Source organism: Pelmatolapia mariae, linkage group LG8 (genome assembly GCF_036321145.2).
Source record: "Pelmatolapia mariae isolate MD_Pm_ZW linkage group LG8, Pm_UMD_F_2, whole genome shotgun sequence".
NCBI lineage: Eukaryota > Metazoa > Chordata > Actinopteri > Cichliformes > Cichlidae > Pelmatolapia > Pelmatolapia mariae.
Window position 1 is genome coordinate 28,749,826 of NC_086234.1, and position 25,642 is coordinate 28,775,467.

Sequence of the window (25,642 nt, forward strand, 5' to 3'; positions counted from 1 at the left end):
ACTGATTTCCTAGTTTTTGCATATTTCTAACACTTACACATTTCAGATCATCAAATACATTTAGACAAAGATAAGATATTGATAAATCACAGATTTGTGTTTGAAAAGTTTGTATGCACAATTTGCACACTGATTTTTTGTGTATGCACTGCTGAGCCCCACTGACAAACACACTGAGAACTCCACTTCTGGCTTAAAAAAACTCAAAATGAAGGTTTTGGAGTGGCCAAGTCAATGTCTGGACTTAAATTAAGACTGAGATGCTGTGGCCTGACCTTAACCTCCTAGGACCTGCCGTCCACATATGTGGACATCACATTTTGGGTTATTTAGACCAAAATACTCAATTTTGCCCTACATGGGCCTGATATCTACTTACGAGGACATTATACTGCTACTGTTCTATCAAAATTTTAAACGAATATCCTCATATGTGGCTCTTATTCTTCTTAAAAACAAAATTAAGGTAAAAAAAAAAATCTGGTAATTCTTTGTTTTTACATTCATCGGGCCCCAATATGCCCAAATATTAAAAATGCATGTCGTGGAAGAGTTTGGGTCTTAGGAGGTTAAACAGGTCCTCCATGTTCAAACATTTCCAACATAACAGAATTAAAAACATTTTGCAAAGAAGAGTAAGTCAAAATTTCTCCACAACTGTGTGAAATAGTCATTCCCAGTTATTCCAAATACTTGATTGTGGTTCCTGTTGTCAAGGAGCGCACAAAAAGTTATTAGGTTTGGGGGACAATTACTTTTTCAGACAGGTACAGACAGGTTTGGATGGCTTTTTTTCCATTAATAAATTAAATGATTTAAAAACTTTATTTTGTATTTACTTGGCTTATCTTTGTCTTACAACAGAATTTGTTTGATGATCTTTGTGTTTTATAATCATCAGCACTGTATAATATATGTTATATGAAAATAATCATTTATTTATTCTGTTATCATGTAACAGTGTGGACTACAGCTTGTTATAGTTTAATATTTCATTTACAATTGACAATTCAAATTCATTTAGTGTCAATAGTGTGATGCTGCATACAACATAGTACAAAAACTTACAGGATTGTTGCTCCTTGGCCCGGCTGGATGTTTTGTATGATTGACACCAAACGGTGACACCATCTTCCAGCAACTTCAGAATCCGTCGCTTCTGCCAGCGAGGCGAGCGAACCTTCCCATGTAATGATTTAATATGTTACAATACATGTAATATATAGCATTCACAAACTACTTCTAATCGCTACAAATGGTTTATAATTATTGATACCTTCACCATACTAGAGCCCTGCAGCATCTGCCTCACATCTTCATCATTTTGCACTCCTAGAAAGCATAGAGACAAAATGATGGTTGATTAAAATTATGTTATACACACTATATTTATATACTGTATTTGGGTGTGTATAAAATAGCAGTGAGCATACACCTAATTATAATACGATTCAAATTCAGTAGCACTGGGATAGGCTGAAGAAAGAACAGGGAGGGCATAAAGAGAGGAAAAAGAGATCAGAGTTAAAATTAGAGGCTAGTGTGTATACATCTGCCACACCACAGCTGCTCATGTGGGTGCACTGTAATTGAAATATATCTTGGGTGGGTGGACAGAGAAAAATGGAAGGAAAAACTATAAAGACAACATTTGGAGCCATTATAAACTTGGGCCGCAAAAAAAAGTAACACCTCCAGAAATGTGCCTCATAGCTGAATGGATGTGTAATTCTGCTAGAGGAGATTCTTTATTATACAGTTATTCATTATAAAAAAAATACGTGTGCAGAACTGTAATTTTGTACCAGGCCACGAGCAATCCTTGTAGGGTTAGTTCTTATAACTTGGACATAGTTCTCTCTGTTTTGTATGTCAATACTTGAAAGTTCAAACTGTCAAAATTCTTAGTATCCCGTTTGTGGGTTCTTTTGTAGAATGTCATGAACTCTACGGCACGGAAGGAACCTTTCAGTGACATAAGTGTATGGTGATTAGTCTAGAGCCCAAAAGGTGGACTGCAGTCTGAATCCGGATCCAAACACTATTCTGTATGGACCCATTAGATTTGATTCTTGGTACAAGTTTTCTTGTATGCATGTACAGCATGGTTATTTTAATCTGTACTGCTATTTTCATTTTTTGGCAGTCAGTGTGTGCACACAGCAAACGTAGACCAATCACATGGATTGTAAGTCATTCCATGTGATGTTACTCAGCCAATCAGGTCATTTTTTCAAAGCAACGTTCCAAACTAGACTTTTTCTTTTTTAAAATTAAGGACTTTATATGTAAGACAACTCTTTCAAGAGTTCTTTATTTCATTTTGAATGTAAAAGAACATTGTTTTATTTTATTTTATTCTATTTTAGTTTATTATATAGCACTTCAGTTCATAGTGAAAACATATAATAAACCCTGCTGAAATACTATTGAATTGAATGTTCTTTATTTTACTGGAGACCCAGTTGTTGACCACATACAGCCACTAATACAACTATTTTTAATATATTGAACTTAATTATAATGTCTTTGTTATTCTGGAGCTTCTTTCGAGGGGATTTTCTCAAACTCGACCTCCTAAAATTTTGTCTAGACGTAAGCATACTGCACATCTGGAAGTTATTCACAGCGGCTTCATTTGTTCCACATGTTGATGTGTTAGCCTTATTCTAACATGGATTAAATAAATTTTTCACCTCAAAATTATATACCCAATACCCCATAATGACAGTGAAATGTTTTCTTTAAATTCTTGGAAATTTATAACAAAAAACTAAAAATATAATACAGGCATAAATATGCACAGCCTTTGCTTATTGCAATTCTTGATGATGATAAAAGTTTGGCACACCTGGACTTCTTTAAGTTTCTCTTTAAGTGAAGAGATTTCACATCTGTTGTAATTTGGCTCTATAGAAATCAAACTCAATTGAATTGAATTGAATTGAATTGAATTGAATTGAATTGGACACACCACAGGTGGACTCTAGTCAAGTTGTAGAAACATCAGACACATGATGACACAGGATGCATCACAAATACTTATGTACATGCTATATTTTGGGTTTTTAGTGTAGAATTTTGAGGTGAAAAATGAATTTAATCCATTTTCAAAAAAGGCTGTAAATACCGAGCTATGTATGTGACCGAAGCTTTAAACTTAAATAAAGTACAAGTATAGTAAATGCTCTAATCTACATTTCACCACTGGTCCTGTCAGTGCTCTCATCCAGTGATTTTGTACATTGTATGAGTAACAATACTTTATTCCAGTAACATTGATGGGTTATTGGGGCAGAGAGGGGGCATTGTGATTATAATCAGGGGTCAAGGCAAGTATAAACATTACATTAATAGCCAGCATTAATTAATTATGACCTAATTACCTATTAGTAACTGAATTAATTTACCCCCCAAAATAAAAAATGCCCAGAGAGTCACAGATTAATTTGACTTACGGTATATTTTGTTAATATTGGATTTGACTCACTCTCATAACTTATTTTTCCTTATACTTTTACTTCCACATCTGTGTATATATTCTCCCTCAGCTACAGCTCCACTCATGCTTCCTGTGTCATACCAGTCCCAGCCATGATAGAGCCTGTGGTTGATCACCAGAAACGCTTTCAGGCTGCAGTGGATGTCATCCAAAAACTCCCCAAAAACGGTACATGGAATCTTTCAGTCATTACTGGTTCCACGTAATTGAGGGCTGTTGAGCAATCACATATATTGTGTAACTACTGTTACAATAGCATATATGTAGTTATTTTATTTTTAGGAATGAACTGTACCAGAAACACATGATCCAAGATCCTTGACTAGAGATCCAAAAGGAGAATTCCGAGTGTTCTGCCTCCACCGAGCACGTGCTCAGTAGAGATTTACCCGAGTTTCATATTTGTCGTGTGCATCTTTTTTGTCATACTCTCAGTATTTCTCATTTTCCCCCCAAAATTCTCATAAATAGTTTCACCTGCGCTCATTTAAAAGAAAAAAAGTTTCACAGCACCAGTTTAAAAAGTTTACAATTTTGCAAAAGTTTCAAATGGATTCACTATTGGATGAATTTTGATAGTAAATCATTTTTTGAGATAGTATTTATTATATGAACTGCACTTACTGTCGCTCTTAACACGGTATAATAGAATTAATTACATGGGGGAGGACAGTGTTCATTCTGTAAAATTCAGTTGAACACATTTTGCATAGAAGTTGACTAAATATTTCCTTAAATGTCTTATCAAATTCCCTCCCCCTCATGTCCACCTGCCTTGGTAACTCCTTGTGAGCGGTGCCTTTCCAAATCATGTCCAGTGAACTCCCTCCCCCTAAATGGTTGTGACATATGGCCACTCCTTTCTCAACTTGGTTCTGCTGCAGGTTTCTTCCTATTAAAAGGGAATTTTTCCCTTCCCGTTGTTGCCAAAATGCTTGCTCATAGGGGTCATATGATTGTTGGGGGTTGCTCTGTTTTCTCTGTATTATTGTAGGATCTTAACCTTACATTATAACGCGCCTTGAGGCAACCTGTTTTTGTAATTTAGCTCTATAGAAATAAAACTAAACTGAACTGAATTGAATTGGACACACCACAGGTGGACTCTAGTCAAGTTGTAGAAACATCAGACACATGATGACACAGGATGCATTACAAATACTTATGTACATGCTATATTTTGGGTTTTTAGTGTAGAATTTTGAGGTGAAAAGTGAATTTAATCCATTTTCAAAAAAGGCTGTAAATACTGAGCTATAGCACATGGGTGGCTAAAGTTGTATTACCCTAGGATCCAAATTTTTTGTTTGAAAAAAAAAAATCATAGAAGTGAGAATGCACAATTTTACTCCAAGTTGCCCCTAAAATTCTCAACTGGCCTAACTTTTTTTCACGAAACATGTTATCTCTACAAACCCATTAAGTGACAATCAATATACATACTATTTAGTATATGTTAATATAGTATATAAGATTAGGAGACAATGAAAGAAGTGGGGTCATGTCAGGTACTATGATACATTTTTCGGGCTCATTTTATGCTGCTCAATTCAGTGGCACATATTTAAATGTGAAAACTGTACAGCTATAACAACAGACTCACCTCCTTATTTTTTAACTGGATTTGAATAAGTCAGGAAAATATTTTTAAGTTAATTATCAGCTCACTGGAATACAGTAATTTCAGTATTATCTGGATGAACTAGAGCAGCGTGGAATAGTATACCTCAAGTACCTCAATTTTTACTAGGGAGCAAAGCAAATGTACTTTCAAGCACTGCAATCTGAATGTTAAGCAGGGTTAACGTCTAGCAAAGCCATTTTCTCAATCGGAGGGAGTGAGGGAGACACTGGTACTCTTTCAGTAAAAATACAGAGCATAATAAACGCACAGACTGCTGTAACAAAAACACTCACCCAGATTCCGCAGAGGATCAATGGCCTTTAATTCGGATGTCCCGGCTCCGTTCTTCACCTGGGGGATTGCTTTCTTTCTGTTGCCCAACATACTGTCAAGACGATGCGATTTATTTAGCTCTCCGTGCCTCACTCCGTCCCTGCAACCGTATCCTGCGTTGTGTGTGTGACCGAGGTAGGAAGTTGACAATCTACTGGCTCGGCTGTCAAGACAGTGTATACAAATCACAGAGCAGAGTGCTCCTCATGGTTTTATCCTGCCGGAGGAAAACAAGAGACAAGACAAACCTTTGCAACGTCATTGTGGTTGGATTGTAAAGCATCTCTTCCTGGATGATTTTCAAAATAAAAACTTTGCGACGCGCAAACAGGGTAGACCTACCTGTTTCATGTTATTTATTTATATTTATAAAAGACGACTTCTGGACCCACGTAGTTTCTTGAAGTATTTTTTTTAATTCGGGTACAATAAAAATAAAAATTGTGTAGACAGAGGCATAATTAAGACCTTGTATAACCATTCTCTGCTTGTCATTCTCTGCTTGTGTCTACAAGATTTAGTAATTTTTTTTGAACATCAATTAATTTTTATTGTTATATTTTATTTATATAATATATTATAGCATTACTTCACAGCAACAGTTGTGTCTTTTTCCAGTTTGTGAGCTAATGTCACTGTAATATTAGAAAGAGAACAACAGCGATCACCAAATTCGCCATGGATAGCACTTGGTGATGGTGCGATACAAGAACTACCTTTAAACAGGAAGACAGACAGACAGAGTCAGTTCAGTTCTTTCTTATTGTATTGCTTAACAGAATATATCTGCACTCATTCATCCATCAATTTCCAAATTCAGCGTTGGGAGTGGAGGAGGCGGGAGAACATGCAAATGTTTTGGCATGTTTTGGCATGTTGTATTCTACTAAGAAAGCTACTGAGACACATTATTGCAGATTCATCATGATTAACTAAATAATCGAAGCATTATTTTAAATTGATCAGAACTGCAAGGTGAACGTTTCCTAATCACGATGCCACATTAGTTATTTATTCGTATTTCCCATGTATTATCACACCTTACCAGAAATAATATTTTTTGAAGCTTTTAACCCAAATCTGTGATTTGGACCTTATTATGCTTTTGTTTTGAAAGCACACGTCGATATTTCCGGGGATGTCTTCGTGAGATTGACAGCAAAAATTATTTAAACGGATTATAGACCGTGGACAGACGTGAAATTTGAGATTTCCTCGTCCGCCCCATCTACTAAGATCCAGTTTTAAAAGGGACCACGGTGCAAGTGATGCATTCACTGATGTTAATGATCAGCCCTAAAGCTGATCCTTAACATAGTCCTCTGTTAGGGCAGCGGAGGGCTATTATATAATAATTCATCCACAAATCGGGCTGCATGTCCCGCGTTGACTGCAATACATGAAAGTGATGGATGCAAAGTGATGCCTCCTAGACTAATTTCGTAATTGCAGGATAATGTTTTAAACAATGCTAACGACAATAAAAAAAATCTTTTGGTTTATTGATTACTTTGTTTCATAAACGGTTATAGAGCAGGATTAGTTCACTTTGTGTGTCCATGTTGATTAATCTTATCCGCAGTGGAAGAAGTGATGGTAGAGAGCTCAGATTTTACCAACTGAAGCCTGTAAACATCAGTCCCACTTAAGTAAAGCAACTATTATCATGCAAATATAATCAAGTAAAGAAAATGTTTGTCATGTTTCTTGAAATTGACATTATTATTATTATTATTATTATTATTATTATTATTATGCCATACATTAATATGTATGGGCAGCATTTACTGTCAGAATTTACTCTCTCTCTCTCTCTCTCTCTATGTATATATATATATATATATATATGTGTGTGTGTGTGTGTGTGTGTGTGTGTGTGTGTGTGTGTGTGTGTACTAGTTTTAATAGTATATAGTTTTACTATTACTAATATAGTAATAATAATAACTATTATTACTATATTATTATTGGAGATGATGGTGCTAAAAAGGGGGAGGAAGCAGAGATTTTCATTGAGAGTGACCAGGATGGACAAGAAAAGAAATAGGTATGTCTCTGGGATAGCTCAGGTGGGATTTTCGCGGTTTGGATACAAATTTAGAGAGGCATGGTTTAGTGAAGTGGAGGGATAGTGGATCTATTGGACAAAGGATGTCCAGTATGCCCATATTCAGTATGGAGCTACCAGGCAGTAGGAAAAGAGGACGCCCTCATTGTCACGTGATTTGACACGGAAGTGATTTGTGTAAAGCGCAGACTGGTGAGTAGCTGCAGTTGACGGTAGGTCAGCCCTGTGGCAGGTGGCTAGTGAGCAGTTTTGCAAACAAAGGTTACCGTCAGCGTAGATCAAGATATAGCAAGCTTCGTCTTGTAGCCAGCTCTGTCACTCTTTTGGTCGAGGTTGCCGAGCTGTCTTTCTCCGGTGTGATTATGGACAGCGGCAGGACGTAGTCAGTAAGGTAAGACAGCTAACTCATACTAAGCTCGCTTGCAGCCAAAGTTCACTGTAGCAGCACTGTGTATCGCTGTCTACATATCAAACGAAACCAGCAAACGCATTACCAAGTTAAACAGCATTAAAAGTAGTTAACTAAGTTACCCTACGAGTGACACATGTATGTGACCGAAGCGTAAAACTTAAATAAAGTACAAATACAGTAAATGCTTTAATCTACATTTCACCACTGGTCCTGTCAGTGCTCTCATCCAGTGATTTTGTGCATTGTATGAGTAACAATACTTTATTCCAGTAACATTGATGGGTTATTGGGGCAGAGAGGGGGCATTGTGATTATAATCAGGGGTCAAGGCAAGTATAAACATTACATTAATAGCCAGCATTAATTAATTATGACCTAATTACCTATTAGTAACTGAATTAATTTACCCCCCAAAATAAAAAATGCCCAGAGAGTCACAGATTAATTTGACTTACGGTATATTTTGTTAATATTGGATTTGACTCACTCTCATAACTTATTTTTCCTTATACTTTTACTTCCACATCTGTGTATATATTCTCCCTCAGCTACAGCTCCACTCATGCTTCCTGTGTCATACCAGTCCCAGCCATGATAGAGCCTGTGGTTGATCACCAGAAACGCTTTCAGGCTGCAGTGGATGTCATCCAAAAACTCCCCAAAAACGGTACATGGAATCTTTCAGTCATTACTGGTTCCACGTAATTGAGGGCTGTTGAGCAATCACATATATTGTGTAACTACTGTTACAATAGCATATATGTAGTTATTTTATTTTTAGGAATGAACTGTACCAGAAACACATGATCCAAGATCCTTGACTAGAGATCCAAAAGGAGAATTCCGAGTGTTCTGCCTCCACCGAGCACGTGCTCAGTAGAGATTTACCCAAGTTTCATATTTGTCGTGTGCATCTTTTTTGTCATACTCTCAGTATTTCTCATTTTCCCCCCAAAATTCTCATAAATAGTTTCACCTGCGCTCATTTAAAAGAAAAAAAGTTTCACAGCACCAGTTTAAAAAGTTTACAATTTTGCAAAAGTTTCAAATGGATTCACTATTGGATGAATTTTGATAGTAAATCATTTTTTGAGATAGTATTTATTATATGAACTGCACTTACTGTTGCTCTTAACACGGTATAATAGAATTAATTACATGGGGGAGGACAGTGTTCATTCTGTAAAATTCAGTTGAACACATTTTGCATAGAAGTTGACTAAATATTTCCTTAAATGTCTTATCAAATTCCCTCTCCCTCATGTCCACCTGCCTTGGTGACTCCTCGTGAATAAGTGACGTGAATGTGGTGATAGTCTTGCCTAGAAGTAATAAATGCATGAACTAATTCTTTATTATCATATTGACAGGATATTTCTAATTTTAGAGATGTTGCACAAATGGAAGAAAGCAGTCTTACATATTTGTTTAATATGTGCATTGAAGGACATGTCCTGGTCAAAAATGACTCCAAGGTTCCTCACAGTGTTACTGGAGGCCAAGGTAATGCCATCCAGAGTAAGAATCTGGTTAGATACCATATTTCTATGAGTTTTAGGGCCGAGTACAATAACCTCAATTATATCCGAATTTAGAAGCAGAAAATTAGAGCTCATCCAAGTCTTTTTGTCTTTAAGACATTCCCGTAGTTTAACTAATTGCTTTGTGTTCATGGACAGATAAAACTGCTATCTGCATAGCATTGAACATGTTTGCAATGCCTTCTAATAAAACTACCTATGGGAATCATGCATAAGTAAACAGAATTGGTTCTAGCACTAAACCCTGTGGAACTCCATAATTAACCTTAGTGCTTGAAGAGGACTCTCCATTTACATGAACAAATTTGAGTTCATTAATGCAGCGTACCTTTAGTACCAACAGCATTCTCTGATTGCTCTAATAAAATGTTGTCATCAGCATTACTTAACGCTGCACTGTGCTCTAGCAGAACAAACACATAGAGTCCACTTTCAGAACTTATAAGATCATTTGTTACCGTCACTAAGCTGTTTCTGTGCTGTGATGAGCTTTGAAACTTGTCTGAAACTTAATAAATTAATAAACCATTCCTCTGTAAATAAGTTAGGTGTTTTACAACTGCATTCAAGAATTTTTGAGATAAAGGAAGGCTGGCAGCTGGATGAAGTAATCGCTTTTTAACTACTGCCAGTTGGAAGGCAAGTAGCCGATTAATAGAGTTAGGTTGATCATATTTAAAATTGAAGCATTAATTATTAGGCAATTCCTACAATCTGAGGAGCGTGGAAAGAAAGGTGTCTGGACTTGTTTAAGTTTCCTTGAAGACGTTTCACCTCTCATCCTAGAAACTTTGTCAGTTCATAGAATAGAATAGACTAGACCAAATAAATGGAACTGAAGAAGTCTCCAGAATAAATATTTGATTACACTCAAGAAAAGGATGTCAGTACTCTGAAAGATTTGGTAAAAAAATGCACAAGGACTCTGTATTAGAGAGAAATGCAAAGCGCCTTCTCTGGGTGACTCATGATGCAGCAGAATTAGATGGCAGATTCAAAAATTGGGTAGAGAATGGAATCACTTCATATTGCATTATATGATCTGATAGAGGCCTAGATTCTTCCAAAAACTTTCAAAGAAATACATTTTAGAAATTTTTGATTTAGATTTCAAATAATCTATTTTGAAAAAAATATCAGAATTACAAAAAGAAAAGAATCTGTCCTGGTCACTATTTTTGTGAACTCATATGAAGGCAAAACAAAGGGGAAACCTATTTCCAGATTGTAAAAGTCTCTGTAAGAAGGAAAAAAATGTATCTACCTTGTACATCAAGTCCAGCTGACCGCAGCCCTCGGCCTCTTCCTGCTGCGCTGCTGTGTGTTTCTCGGCAAGTGTAACCGAAACTCTGAGGTAGCAGACCTCTTGCAAAACAAGCCCATATCATCACTCCTCTGCCACTATACTTGACAGTTAGTATTAAGTATTTGTGCTGATATGATGTGTTTGGTTTTCACCAAATGTATCACTGTGCATTACAGGTACTTTGACCTTGTCTGTTCTTTCTTTAGAAATACAAGACTTATTCCGTGGTGTACTTAATTCTTTGTAGGATTACACCAAGTCCTATGTAAAATTTATTTTTCCTATGACTATGTCACAATTTATATTTTAAAATGTATACTAATTTAGATGTGGTAAATAGTAAATGTACTTTTACTGAAATAGCACTTTTCTACTCAACTAAGTACTCAAAAGGCTTTCTACTACAAGTCTCATTTACCCAGTCACACACATTCATACAAGCTTTTTCCCTATGCACAAGCATTATTATCTAACATTCGCACACATACACTTGCACTTTTCCAAGTATACATTGACATGCCGGCAGGAGCTGGGTATCAATCCACTGACCTTTCAGTTGGTAGACAACACTCTCGACCTCCTGAGCCATAGCCACTCCCCCACACTCCTTTCTGCTAATCTGACAGGAAAATAAAATCTGTCGGCCTTGGATGCTGTCAGATTTGCAGAAAGGATTGAGTGTCTGAATAGGGTTAACTGTATAAACCACAAGCAGCCAGCACATTATAAGACTTTTCCATGTCTGTACTAGCTGCTGGATAACCAGTGATTTTAACAAGGAGCATTTATCATTTGTCCATTTTCTTTCTATTTTGTATGTATTGCTGCACATAAAATAGGGCTCACTGAACTGTATTTTTTTAAATGGACCTTGATTATAAATTTATGTAGTATAGTTTGGTGTCCAGTCCTGATGAGTGGAGAAATAAACCTGACAAATAGTTGTGCTGTTTTGTAGGCTCCTACCAGCCTTCCTATAAGGTCATGCTGCGTTTCTACAGTCTGTACAAGCAAGCAGTGTGTGGTCCCTGTACAGTGCCTCGGCCTGGCTTCTGGGACCCAGTGGGCCGCTACAAATGGTGGGTGTGTGTATACACATGTGCATGCCAAAAAATTCAGTAATTCAATATTTTTGTCAATTAATTAAGAAAGTGAAAATTTAATTTTGAAATTTTCTGTTTTAATATTAATCATTATTGCCAACCACAAAAAATATCAAATATTATAATATTTTATTTAATTTTTAAGGAATTACTAGAGTATAAAAAAACAGCTTTTCTTTTTAATTAAAATCTATATTATCTGTATTAAGCACCTCTCAAATATTTGGACCCACTTTAACAACGAATCAACGATTTCTTGGTAGATCCATCATGAAAATGATGCAAATGAATAAATAAATAAATCAGGTCATTTCACTTTGATGGTTATGCATTGATTATACATTAATGATTTGTTTAAATTTCATGTTTTTATTTGTAAACATTTTAATCTGCTTTACCAGATATCACTGCCAGGCAAGCTCAGACCAAATCAACAAAGTCAGTGTTGTTAAACTATTTGAAGCAAGTCGATCTGAATAACTTTAACAAAAGTCATTCTGTGGCTTGTGCCGCAGGATTCTTAGCGTGCAGTAGTTAGTGTCTACTACAGGATCAATTAACAGGGTATACAAGACTTTCAGTGAACTTTGTACACAAACATGTGGGTGTTCAGACAAAATTTTGCTCAAGGTCAAGGTCACATTTGTCATTTTATGGGCAATAGAATTTGAATTGTGATAGATCATGAGCCAATATGAGCTACTGTATGATTGATATTCTGATTTAACAGTTTTAATCAAGTGAGTTTTTTCTGCGAATTGCCCACAATTATAGTGAGTGGGCAAATGTTACATTATATAGTATTTTTATATACTGTGATTCAAAACATTACACATTACTGAAAGATAGGAGGAAAATTAGTTTTTTGCTCCCCCTGTGTATCCACCAGGGGGAGCAGGGATAATTGAAGCTTGTTCATTTACAGCTAGCATTTTAAATTTGCTTTAAGCTTCTATAATTATAGCAGAATTATGATGTTGAATGTTCCATAAAACAGAATCGGGTTATACAGATACTGCATTGCAGCAAATAAAGGAGATCTTGTGCACACCGAGCCTTTAAATAACATGAACATTTTTTTGTGAGCAAACAAAAACTGTTGAAAAATGTTTATTTTACCAAAGTTGCCACATGTAGGGTTTTCCTCACTACATTTGGCAAGTTCTATTGAAACAACCAGTTAAAATCAATCTTTGACTCGCTGTCCTGCCTTGTTGTTATACTTTTATTAATATTTTAAATATAAATAAGTGTAGCGACCTTTATACGTAGACATTCCATACAGTACTGCAAAAAATAAATACATTCATTTTTTGGCAGTCAGTAAAAAACATCCAAAACAAACCAGCTCATGTGGGTGGCCGCATGGCCAGCAGCAGAGACAAATCAGTTCAGGCAGGCGACTGTTTGGCCAGCGGCGGCACCGGTGCTGATCTGGAGGGCAGCACAAGAGATGCTGCACTGTAGACCGGCGGAGATGATGGGATGCCTCTAGCAGCTTGGCAGCTTACTGGCGGCGTGGCTTGGCATAGCCCTCTGGTGGAGACAGAGCAGGACCAGCAGGTGTGGGAACCTCTGGCTGAGGCGAAGTAGAACCCTCGGCTGGCTCTGGATGCTGTGGCTGGAGCTCAAGTTGAGGACTGGGCCGCCTGTCCCTTGGCACCGCAACAGGTGGAAGAATTGGCCGGACCTTAGCTGTCCCTACCTGAGGAGCAGGTACGGGTGCAGGGACGGGTTGGGTCTCAGCTGCCCTCGCCCTGGGAGCAGGAACGGGCTGAGAGACAGGTGTGGATATAGAAACAGAATGACAGGAATAATCGGATTTAAAGGTGTAGGTGTCCTTAATGACAGACTGACATGGTGGAGCATTTTTTTTGGAAGCAGGTTGATGATGAACATTTATCTGATAGTCCAGTCCAGGTTTACAACAAACAGTCAGTGGCTCTTTAGCTGAGCAAACAGAAGTCTTTAATTTGTGGCGAGCAGGAGGGAAAAAGTCAGTTTCACTCACAACTGGAAGTTGCTGCTCTGAATGAGAAGAGCTGTGGTGGCGAGAGCCTTGCCTCCTCTTGGCGGTGACAGCAGGAACGCTGAATGATGGAGCCTCTGCACCACGGCGAGGTGGTAGCGCTAGTGAGTGAGGTGGCATGTGGAGGAGCAAGGAGTGGAGAGGCGAGAGAGTGAGAAGATCGGCGGGTGACGCCCAGTCTCCGTGGCAAAGGCTGGCGTACAGGCGAGGCAGCAGGTGGAGGACCACGGTGCCTTCAAGGACCCCCCCCCCCCCCAGAGCCAAATGAGTCCCCTTGAAGACGTGCTCAAGTTGGGCCACAGTTTAACCCCCAGCTCCCTCTCCAGAAAGGTGAGTGGTGCTTGCTGCCACTCGTACAGTTCCAGGTCTGCTGGTACCATAGTGTGTCTTCGCGGCATGGGTCTTGTCTTACAACCAAACGTAGGACACGTAGGCTGGTGAAGGATGTGGACTGTGTTTATTGTGACTACAGGACAAACAGAACATGAGAATGACTGAGTGACTGGCTGGATGGGCTGAACTGACCTGAAAACACACACGTGGGACTGACGATGACAAGACAAGGAACGATGATATAAGAGACCGGTGGATACACGGCTGGACTAAATCTAACTAATGACTCATAGGAGGTAGAATGGAACATAATGCACACAGGCAGATAGCTAACACAATTAGACTGGAAAAACATGGAAAATAAACAGTGCCAAAGTTGAGCTCCTCTGTGAGTTTGAGGCTGCTGTCGGGGGTTGAGGGGCTCTGACCTTTGTAGTTGATGAGGGCTTGGATGGTTCTCCCCACCTGGCGGGGGTTGTTGTCTGTGAGGAAGCCCTCTATTCTCCTCTTTGAGGCCTGCATGACCTGTTTGATGCCCCTCCTCAGGTTGGCACTGGCAATGCTGTACAGAGAACTGCCCCTTAGCCTGGAGGCTGAGTTACACGTTCTGATCAGAACCTGTACTTAACTCGTCATCCAAGTTTTTTGATTAGGAGCTCACCAGTGCGTAGTTCTTGGTTAGCAACTTCAGGTTGGATCTTGTCCAGCTTTATGTTAATCACATCAGACGTAGCCTTACAATCAGCAGCTATGACTCTTCTGTGCTGTCCAACAGTGGAGTAAGAGTAAAAAGTTGTCCCACCTCTGGACAGATGAAGAAACCATGCTGCTAGTGACTTGACTATGAGCTAAGCTAATGGATCCCTAAATACAAAATTAATGAACACTGTGAATATAATTAGGAGTAGGGCTGGGTATCGTCACTGATTTCTAGAATCGATTCGATTCCGATTCACAACGTCCCGAATCGATTTGATCCACGATTCGATTTGAATCGGGGAAATTTTGCCTCAGTCAGAAATATTATAATTCTGGTCACGTATCAGTATATTTCCATATTTTTATATCTATAAAAAGAAAGCAAAAGTGTAAGCATCACAACAGATGCCTTTGTGTCAAAGTAACTGAGGATAAAACAGAGAAAAACATGAAGGCGACTTTCCTTGCCTGGGATTTTATAGCAGATAACCTTAAAAATATTCTGCAGTAGATCAAAAATGAAAGAAAACCATTAATAAACATCTGAACATTACCTGATGCTGCTGAAGTGAAGCAGAGCAAAGTTAGAGGTTTGATTAGAGACACAGCTAAGCGTTTTGCAATTTTGCATAATTTTAAAAAGTTTAAATTTGTTCAGTAGCCTATTGAACAGCAGAAATGAAGCTTTCTTTTCGGAAGTAAGTAAAAGGGAAAAAAACAGCGGCAGACAGCGCTGTAAACAACAGTAGACTTGTGCGTAATAAGCAAGCGAATAATGCAGAAAATGTTGGCAAGTGGTTGCTCATGCGGGGTTGTCTGATTTTAGAGTTTTCTTCTACAGAGTTTTCTCTGTATTATTGTATATGTATAAAGGCTAATTTACACCATTGAGCCCTGCGCTCAGAAACTGACATAGATTTGACTCTGTCTGTAGCTGGATTAAAGAAATAAGTGCTTAAAGTTTTTAAAACACCTTTAGCACCATCTTCTGTCAGTATGGAATATTACATCACCGAATTGATTGGTTGCTGTCAGTAGACTTACATTAGTTTATGTTAGTTAACTAACACAGCGTAACAGAACCAATAACTCAGGGGAACATAAGGAGATTAAAACTAAAAATCAGTTTAAGGGGATCACTTTTGTGCTGCCCTCGGCTGCAACAATGAGTTTTATGTTAAATTAAGGATATATTGTCCACTTTCATTCTCTGTCACTTAAGCAGTAAGTAGTTCTTGATCGCAAACACACTGCAAGTCAAGGGAAATGGCTACACTCCCCAAATCTGACGAAAAGCCACAGACAGAACAGCCTTGACATCCACCTTTGTTGAAGCGTTTGTGTCGCATACAAATTATGCCACAGGATGTTGCTATGACGACCCCAGGCACAAGGTTGTACTCGATTGTAATGGAAGTCGAGCCGAGCCAATCCGATCCAAGTATGCACTAATGGAAGAAAGGCTTTCTTCCCAGTCTTTGGACTGGAAGCCAGAGTCCCCAAAGAGAACCCACACTAACATGGGGAAAACATGCAAACGCCACACAGCCTGGGGCAGGCAGGTGGTGGAGTTGAACTCTGGACCTTCTTGCTGTGGCTTTAAAATATTTCATTTTGCATGTAATAAAAATGGAGTATATGAAATTTTTACAATTTTAAATGAAATTATAAAAGAAATTCAATTTTTCTGATATTTTTTTTATGCACTTGGAAGTCGCTGTAGCCAGGTTAGTTTTTGATGGCAGACACACTAGCTCTTTGAAAAAAACAAAAAACAAAAAAACAAGCCAAGTAATCAAGTCTGATCACTTAAAAATAACAAAGGAAATAGCCTTGCATTAAAAATCTTGCTAAAATTTGAATTTTAGAAGTTTTTTTGTCCAACTGATTAATAACGTCTTTCTTTGTTTTATGTTTTTAAATTACTAATAATTGTAATTCCAAAGTTAGAAAACATTTTGATAAGTGTCTTTTTTTAACCACATTGTCATCTGATATGCTGTCGTCAAGTGTATTTCTTCCAGTGACTCAAAATTTGATTATCTGTGTTAGGGATGCATGGAACCAACTGGGAAAAATGAGTAGTGAGAGCGCCATGGCAGCCTATGTGGACGAGATGAAGAAAGTTGCACAGGAGGTACATTTATTTTATACATATAAACAAGCAAATTCACACAAATATATGATGGTAGTTAATTAGAGGAAGCATTAGAGGCTTCCCAAACAGCCTGCTTTTGTTTAGCTGGGTTTTTTTAGCTGCTACGAGGGAAGGATTGGTGCTTTATGTCAAACAGACAAGAAAATTGCATAATAAACACTTTTCCAAAGACAATATGAAAACATTCAAATTTACCAAGCAATCCAAGTAAAGTAATTGCATATACAACAATTATTTATCAAAACAATTCAAATGAATGCAGTTATTTAAAAATAAAGTGCAAAACAGACAAAAACTAACTGAGACATACAGTATGTGTGCACCAATCTCAGTGCAACATGCTTGAAGACAATTGTATAGTGTCTCTCAGTCAGAATGTGGGGTTCTAAATAATGTGACAGGGTATGTTTTTTACCCTTTAATAACAGTAATATGACATTTCACCGTAAATAATAATAAAGATATGTTGTTTTTGAACTCTTACCTTACTGTTGGATGAAGAATGAGATGAACTTCCAGGCAATTGATAACAAATTAGAGCTAACTAGGGCTAACAATTTAGCTCCTTAAAGTCACCAGAAAACTGCAGCATCTGCCTGTTTACTCACTGCGACTACTGTCAACTCAGACAGCTGATAACCAGTGAACTTATCTGCAGCAGGGTTTGTTGCCACCATGTTAGTGATACACTGTATTACAACAGCCACAGTAGCAACTGTTACACAGTGCAGCACTCTTTTCCTCCCGCCAACACAAGACTACATACATAACAGGGCAGCAGACACAGAGCAGGTGGGTGGGACACACAGCAGCAGGCAGCTTTCCCATTGGTTGAAACATACTGGAGCCTGTGTATTCTGATTGATTGGGCAGGCTGTCCATCTTTCCTCACCTCTATCATTTCTTAAAGAGGTACCCTCATTTTATGTGGGTTAAACAATGTATGTTGAAACTGGATGCAAGAATAAACAATTATCTGAGACGTTACCACTACTTTGGCTTTAGTTATCTGGTAATAAGGAGTAACAGTCCCATACCAGAGTTAATAGAATGGACTGGCATTTTTATAGCACTTGTCTTTTCTCACTGATCACTCAAAAATCTGCTTCTGTTTAAATGTCTCAGGGACTTGCAGTGAAGTAATGAATCTCCTGATCTCTAAGCCTTTCTTATGTCCCTGTAGGTCATTGACACCATGCCCATCGATGAGAATACAGCCTCACTCTTCAAATACTTTGAGCCTCTCTACCTGTTCATTGATGACATGCCCCGACCTCCAGAGTCACTGCTGAAACTCAGAGAAGGTCAGTGACTATGTACTGTGTAATGAGACACTTATCTTAATGGCTTCAGATAGGAAGCCATTAGTACTTCGTTTCAAATTACACACTATCATTTGTTTCGTGGTGTCGCAAAATACACTGTTTACGGCAATATTTTTTCATCGGGGCACAGAGGATACCAGCATGGCCAGAGAAGATGAGGCAGAACCAGTTAGCTCCAAACAGAAGGACCAGTCAAAACAAATCGAGGACCTTATTTCTAAACGAGGGGCTACCTCTGTAGCATGGACATGGTTTGGTTATGAAAAGTCTGACACGGACCAGAAAACTGTAATCTGCAAATTATGGCACAAACACGACAAGCCTCTACCACCTACACAAGAATCACGTGAAAGAGTGTGGAGAGAGTTTATGGATGAGAAGCAAAAAAGAGCCGACAGGTGCTCAAAATAAACCTTAGACTCAAACGTTAGAACAGGCTTTTCCCCGCAGCACGCGGTGTAATAAATACTAGTTTAATTACATACTCACCGTTACAACTTATGCCTAAAAATGTATAGTTTCATGCATTGGTCAAAACACTCAACTACAGATACATGATGCCCAGCTGAAAACACTTCGAGTTGTCCAGGATTCACAGAATTTACAGAAAATGCAATATTTTATGACATATATCGTTATTGGGATGAGAAATGTTTTATATTGGGATATGAGATTTTGGTCAGGGCACAGCCCTACTTTGAAAACCTGTGGCCCTAATGCACAGCCAAATAAATAGCTTTTAAAAAACACCTCTAGTGACTTCTGCATGATTCTCAGGGTGTATGTTACTGTATGTCAGCATGTCAGGAGTACCATATGTAATGGTATGTAAGGATTTGATACCTCTGGCCTAATTTTGACTTTTGGGGGGAAGCTTTGTCGAATTTATGACGTAATCTATGTAAGTGAGTGACGTTGTTCCTAGCATGTATGCTAGTGTTGGTGCATTATGTGTTAATTATTGTGTGGCAGGGGCGACTTTAGCCCATTTTTGGGCTGAATCAAAGCACCCCCAAAGATTTCTTACCTTTTTTTGACAATATTTGCTGTTTGTGTGACACACTACTAAAAATATAAAAAGCATACAGTACTTGGTCAAGACGTGACATTTTAACAACAAAAGTATAGATACTCCCCCCCCCCCTCCCCTCCCAAAATGGTTTGTTCCAGCTCACCTCTCCCCTAATCTGGCTCTAGCGCCTTTTCTGCTAGAGCGATGGTGACTGACACGCAGTGGAGCGGAGGTGTAAGTGCCTGGCTTGAAACAGGACATGCTGCATTTAACCTTCAGTTACTCTTTATGTAGTTAGGTAGGAGTCAGACCATGTTTCTTTTTAGCTGAAAAACATTACACCCGGGTAACCTGCAGTGTTGAAAACTTGTTTTCCGACGATGTTTGCTACCCTACACAATAAGTATCTGCAGTAAAGATCTTTTCATACATTGTATACATTGTACCATAGGCAAAGTTGCCTCCATTTTTATAATTTTTTTATCAATATTTTTCATCAATAATTTGTACATTTCAAGGACTCTATTTTTGGAGTGTATTTTTATATATCTGTATTGTATTATACATACACATTAAAAGTGAATCTCTGTCCAAAAAGTGCACTCAGTTTACTTTTTACTCACTATGATCATCATTCATCATTTTCCCCCAGTAACTAAGGCTACGTTCACACTGCAGGTCTTAATGCTCAATTCCGATTTTTTGATCAAATCCGATTTTTTTGTCTGCTTGTTCACACTACAAATAAAATGCAACAGCAAACGCTCTCCAGTGTGAACGCTCAAAGCGGCCCGCATGCGCAAAAGAAGATGTCACACACAACGCGCTGTTTGGACCCAGACCAAACAGTATTGTTTGACCGATGGCCTTAATATAAAGACTTCGGACTTTACGTTTCCCAATTTTTGCTTTAAGTTATTTTGTTATTTACATAATAATGTAGATAACCTAATAATTATCCTTATTGCTGTTTTAGAGGAGCGGTGCTTCAAAGGATAGTTGCAGATTTCTGTCAGAATCTGCAGATTATACAGTACAAATAAAATGTTCACGTTTCTCCAACGTTGTCTTCCCAACAGTTTCACTAACATCTACACTGGATGGCCAGGAAGCGTTCACGATGTCTTCTCGAGCGCTTCTCCGGCGCTGATAATTGGCGTCTGTCTCGTGTCAGTGACGTAAAAGACGGCTTTAATGCGACATGACCATTCAAACAGCAGTCGCTTTCTAAAACATCGGATATGTATCGGATTCAGTACCACATACGAAAGTGACCCAGTTCGGATTTGAAAATATCGGATTTGTGCCGTTCACACTGTCATACCATGATCGGATATGGGTCGCATAGGGTCAAAAAAATCGGATTTGATGCGCTTTCGCCTGCAGTGTGAACGTAGCCTAAGGTTAGGATATGTAATTTTTTTTTAAATTCCAATCCATTCTTCGTTTGCAGCATTTAAATAACCTTTATCAGATTTGATGGTTTTGTTACAGACTTTTAAAAAAGTGTTTTGCTTTTCTTTCACAAATGTGGGGATTAAATTGTGTTAAAATGTACAAAACAGTGATGTCATGTTTTGTGACAAGGACCCAGGCACAGAGAGACTTGATGAATTTAAGAATCTTATGACTTAATAAAGAAATTTGCAGACTTGCACAGAGATGGTAAAATTATGACTGATAACAGAGATGAAGACAACAGACGACGAAGACAGGGAGGAACAGGGGTTTAAATGCACCAAGGAGACAGTCAGAGGGAACTCGGGACAACTGGAGACATTTAAGGATGCAGGGACTGACAGAGACGGGGAAGAAGTCTCATCGTGACGAGTAAAGTTTATCTTGCTTGGCTGGGCAGCTCTCTGGGTGCTCAGCACCCCCAAAGCTCTGATCCTAGAATCGCCCCTGTTGTGTGGTCATGTTTCGGTGTTTTATTTGTGGTGCCAGCTGAAAAAAAAGAAAATACTTGAAATATTTTGATTAAAAAACTTTTCCCCTCGTTCATTGTTGTCGTCATTTTTTGCGGGGATGCAAACATATTTGTCCCTCTAGTACTTTTCCTCACCTCCATTCCAATAGTTTCTCCCTCTTGGAATTTGCTGACATTTGTGGATCCTTATATTGATGCTATGATTATTATTTGTTATTATGAGGCAATGATTGGTATTCTTTTCCTAAGAAATTAAAAACCTGCGGTGAAAAAGTAGCTGGAAATGCACAGGAGGACTCAATGGTGCTGAACAGGCTAAATACAATAGTTGTGGGTTGTACTGACCTGACATGACATGACAGACTAGTGCTTCTGCCTGTAGCTAAAGTTGTAAAATGTAGCTGTGCAAATTGTGGACTTTAATAAGTCAAACTTTAGACTTGACACGGTCTCGGTCTTAAAAAAATGAACAGTGAGGGAGCGAAGTCTGGTCTCTGTGGATCCTTTAATGCCTCCACTGTAAGTACAGTGGGATTATGTGGTTATTATGCCTCATCAGGGATATCATCATATGGCTGGTTCAGGTGTTAAAAGCTTTCACCCAAATTTAACAATGTCAAAGGTAAACTGTCTGGCAGACAGGCAGCTCTCGGTAACCTGGGCTGGACTCTAAATCAATTATAAACCAGTTATAGAGCGAAATGTTCACATACAATCATTCCTTGATCTTGTCACAGATCGTCATTGTATTTTCCTTACAAGTGCTCGTCCTGCTCACTTCTCCCATAGTGGAGTACTGGACCTGACCTTTCTCACTGATCCTGTGACATTAACCTGGACCTCTAGTACAGGACTTGGCTAATTGTATTAATTTGATTACATTTCTTTAATCAGTTGTCTTTTTCTACTTCAGAGCTTTTGGGAAAATCTGGTGTATTATGTCATATTTAAGCAGAAAAGTCTCAACTGCTTACAAAAGCTTTTAATCTGTACTTGATGGTGTAGACAGTTAAATCTCTGAATTTATTAAATACTAAATAAATTTAAATAATTATCTGTGTATTATAAAGTGAAGAATCAAGTTCTGTTTTGCCATTTTCACTTAAAAGATTCCACAAATGATTTTTTATTTTTTCTATTAGGGCTGAAAATGTGTTTCCTGTCATGATGTTGGTTCCAGCAAAATGCCTGTTAAACCCAGCAAACCAACACAAACATGAATACATTTGATTGTGTACTTGCAGCTGAATCTGCAGTGTTGGAGGTTATGCCGCTCACCAGTGATTCAGAAAGTGAAATTTTCTCTGACTCAGTGGATTCGTTGGAGCTCCATAGCGTCAAGGTATGAGGCACATCTGCCAGTTAATAACACAATGTTTTAATTTTAAGAAAACATTAACTAACTGAATTAACTGTGTCTGCTCACAGAGCCGGTCAGACCACTTGTCCCTAGAGTCTTCTCCAGCTCAAAGCCAGAAGGAAGGCCGAAAGGTTGGGGCAGGTCAAGGTGGAGAAGGAGCAGAGGATGGGATGGTTCCAGACAGGAGGAGTCTGCACACTGGGCAAGAAACTTCTCAGCGTGATTGGAGAGAACGTAAGCTGCTATGTAATTTCTAAAAGCGTTCAATTTATTATTGAATAAACTGGGTGGCTGTAGCTCAGGAGATCGAGCAGGTCATCTACTAATCGGAAGGTTGGTGTTAGATCCCTGGGTGGCCCCCTGATCCAGGGGGCAAGACACCAATGCATCCATTGGAGTATAAATGTGTGAATCATAGATAGCAAGCACTTACACTTAGATAAAAAGGGTTCGTGTGGGCGTGAATGGGTGATTAATGCAAGTTGTATAAAGCGCTTTGGATGCAGTTCACTCTTGTTAGTTAGTACGAGCTCATTAGAACAATGATGTTGTCAAAGTCATTTAGTTTTGTGCGATACAAGCTGCTGCTCTTTATAGATTGACATAATAACTTATCAATAAGGCCTATACTAGAAGAGCTAGAATTATCAGCTAGTTACTAAAGAGATATCACAGAAATGTTCTATTGTTAAAAACACAGCTAAATGTTATCATTTGTCGCGCAGCCCAGGCTTTGTGGCGTATTGTCTGGTCGTGCACCTTTGTTGTGGCGAATCCTGTCGTTCAGGAGAATCCTGTAGCAGCTTTCTGCGCTGTAACGATAGGTATAAATGAAATACCCATCGTTGCAATGAAATAACATCTAATCCTAAAGATTGTTATAATAAATAAATGAATAAAGAGACAGTTGAAGTGTTATGGTCCACAGGTGCTCCACAGGGAAGTCTGGGGTGGTCCCCAGGTGGTGGAAGTGGGCATGGACGTGGAGGAGGGCACGGTTCAGAAGGTGGTGCAGAGATGCTGCATGAGGCTCACCTACAACAGCAGATCATCCTGGCTCTTCAGAGGCTCAGAGAGGACATGAGGAGTGTGATGGACAGATTGGAAGTGTTGGAGAGGCTTGCTGCCACACACGTAAGCTTTTCTATGTCCCAACACTTCAAGTGTACTTTCTTTACCGTAAAATGTAAAGGATAAAAGCTCTTAATTACAGGCTTACAGGAAATTACATACCTGAAGTTTGGGAGTCATTTCAGTTTACTGCTGTGTTGTGTGTGGCAGGCTCACGATTCAGACTTGAGATCACACCTGCAGTGTTCACTACAACAGGTACCAGGCTCTGATTGTACTCATCAAAGAATATTGTCCTATCATCCATGCTCATGTAAACAAACATGTGGTCACAAGGCTTTTTTCTCACATGCTGTGGGATTTTGTCCCCCACCCCACCCCTTAGGAACAGAATTCGTGGCCGTTTGACATGTCTGGGCAGACTGTCGTCTTTTTGCTGCTGTGGCCTTTTGTTGCTCACTGTCTGGTCTACCTGTTGAGGAAGAAAAGTCGCATGTCTTCATGAAGCAGCTGATATTCAACCTAAGACCAGTGAACAAGTCCACAATATCCGTGAAGGAGTTTAATGGGGAGAAGTTATCCTCTACATCATTATGTGATTTGATGCTCACCATGGATTCATACTTATTACTGAAAATCGTGATTAAATCCTTCAAAAAAATCACGTCATTTACGAGCAGCCTATAAATGTGTTATATATGATTCTTGGCACATTTTTCAATAACTGTAATAAAATATTGTTCAATACTTGTTGGATCTCCCTTAAGCCTTCCCACTCTGGGTGTCCCAGGATGTAGTGCCTTAGTTGTAGGTGGAGTAGACACAGAGACCCATACAGGTATGAAACAGGTACAGGAGTCTAGGTGGTATGCTTCTGTCGGTTTGTGTCGCTACAAACAGAGACAGTGGAAGAATCGCCCTTCTATGTGCAGTTCTGTAGGTTCACAGTGTAATTCACATTTAAAGTGAATTACACTGTGAACCTACAGTCTTACTGGAAGTGTCTAAAGAACCTTAGATCATTCAAAAAGTTTGTTATTTTTATTTTGTTTTTATTTTAAGAATTCTTGTCTGGCAGCGTTTGCAGTCAAAATTATGAACGTGTTTCTTTCCCAAGATGATCTCTATAAATTCTCTTTTGGCTTCTCTTGTTCATATGACTCTTTTTATGTGTTTGTTTTTTCATTTCTATATGTGTTATTTCAGTTATTATATGTGTAGTATGATAATGTCTAAGGCGGGAAAAAAGTTAAGGTGGTATGGGCATCTCACAAGGGCGCATCCTATGCTAAGTGTTTCGAGGCCAAGAGACGGTGGAGAGACTACATCTCGGGATGCCTCGGTGTCCCCCTAGATAAGTTGGAGGAGATGGCTGGGGAGAGTGAGGTCTTGGTGGCTGTGCTTAGGCTGCTGACCACCAAGACCTGGCTCCACAAAAGTGAAAGAAAATGGATTTTGGATGGAGGTAATTCAGGTAAGAAAATCCCCAAATGGCTGCAATCACAGCTTTGCAAGAGTGATGAAAACATTTCTCCCACTGATGCTACATCCAGATGAACAGAATAAACATTTTGGATGGTGGATGGAGTAAGATACACAGGGCTTTTTTGTGTCAAGTTCTTCTTTCATTCATTTTACCATGAATCTATGGATTCTGCATTTAAGCTGAGAAGCATTTATTTTTGATTGACTGTATATTTGGTGCCTCAGTCTGTTTCCTTTCTAGACAAACATGAGTGAAGTATGAGCTTTCTCTTTTTTATTTTGGACTTCTACAATCATCATCATCCTTCATTAAATTTGGTCTTCAATGGCCAATGTGTTGTAAACTGGAAG

At 38.6% G+C, this 25,642-nt stretch overlaps 3 protein-coding genes across 5 annotated transcripts in view; 1 reads left to right on the forward strand and 2 right to left on the reverse strand.

Moving 5' to 3' along the window:
* The window catches only part of LOC134632886 (1-phosphatidylinositol 4,5-bisphosphate phosphodiesterase delta-3-A-like), a 29,977-nt gene extending 24,254 nt beyond the window's left edge, over positions 1–5,723 (reverse strand). The window contains exons 1-3 of the mRNA XM_063481744.1: positions 5,420–5,723; positions 1,277–1,332; positions 1,069–1,180 (exon numbers count right to left, since the gene is read on the reverse strand). Coding sequence (XP_063337814.1) covers positions 1,069–1,180; positions 1,277–1,332; positions 5,420–5,510 — 259 coding nt within the window. The 5' untranslated portion in view covers positions 5,511–5,723. The remainder of the gene's footprint in view (positions 1–1,068; positions 1,181–1,276; positions 1,333–5,419) is intronic.
* Positions 5,724–7,703: 1,980 nt separating this feature from the next.
* Positions 7,704–25,486, forward strand: acbd4 (acyl-CoA binding domain containing 4). 3 transcript variants are annotated; one of them, XM_063481753.1, is made up of 10 exons: positions 7,704–7,918; positions 8,488–8,606; positions 11,745–11,865; positions 17,003–17,087; positions 18,292–18,412; positions 22,620–22,717; positions 22,804–22,969; positions 23,664–23,869; positions 24,017–24,064; positions 24,192–25,485. In XM_063481753.1, exons 2-10 carry the CDS (start codon positions 8,531–8,533, stop codon positions 24,309–24,311), a joined length of 1,041 nt encoding a protein of 346 aa, XP_063337823.1. In that variant the 5' UTR covers positions 7,704–7,918; positions 8,488–8,530; the 3' UTR covers positions 24,312–25,485. The 3 variants fall into 3 exon arrangements, with proteins under 3 accessions (XP_063337823.1, XP_063337824.1, XP_063337825.1); XM_063481754.1 differs by lacking the exon at positions 8,488–8,606 and having other exon boundaries at positions 24,192–25,486; XM_063481755.1 differs by lacking the exon at positions 7,704–7,918 and having other exon boundaries at positions 8,490–8,606; positions 24,192–25,486.
* Positions 13,148–16,959, reverse strand: LOC134632891 (uncharacterized). The gene is made up of 2 exons (XM_063481756.1): positions 13,901–16,959; positions 13,148–13,663 (listed from the first exon to the last, which is right to left on the reverse strand). The coding sequence occupies exons 1-2, from the start codon at positions 14,036–14,038 to the stop codon at positions 13,397–13,399; spliced, it is 405 nt and encodes a 134-aa protein (XP_063337826.1). The 5' UTR covers positions 14,039–16,959; the 3' UTR covers positions 13,148–13,396.
* Positions 25,487–25,642: the final 156 nt, after the last annotated feature.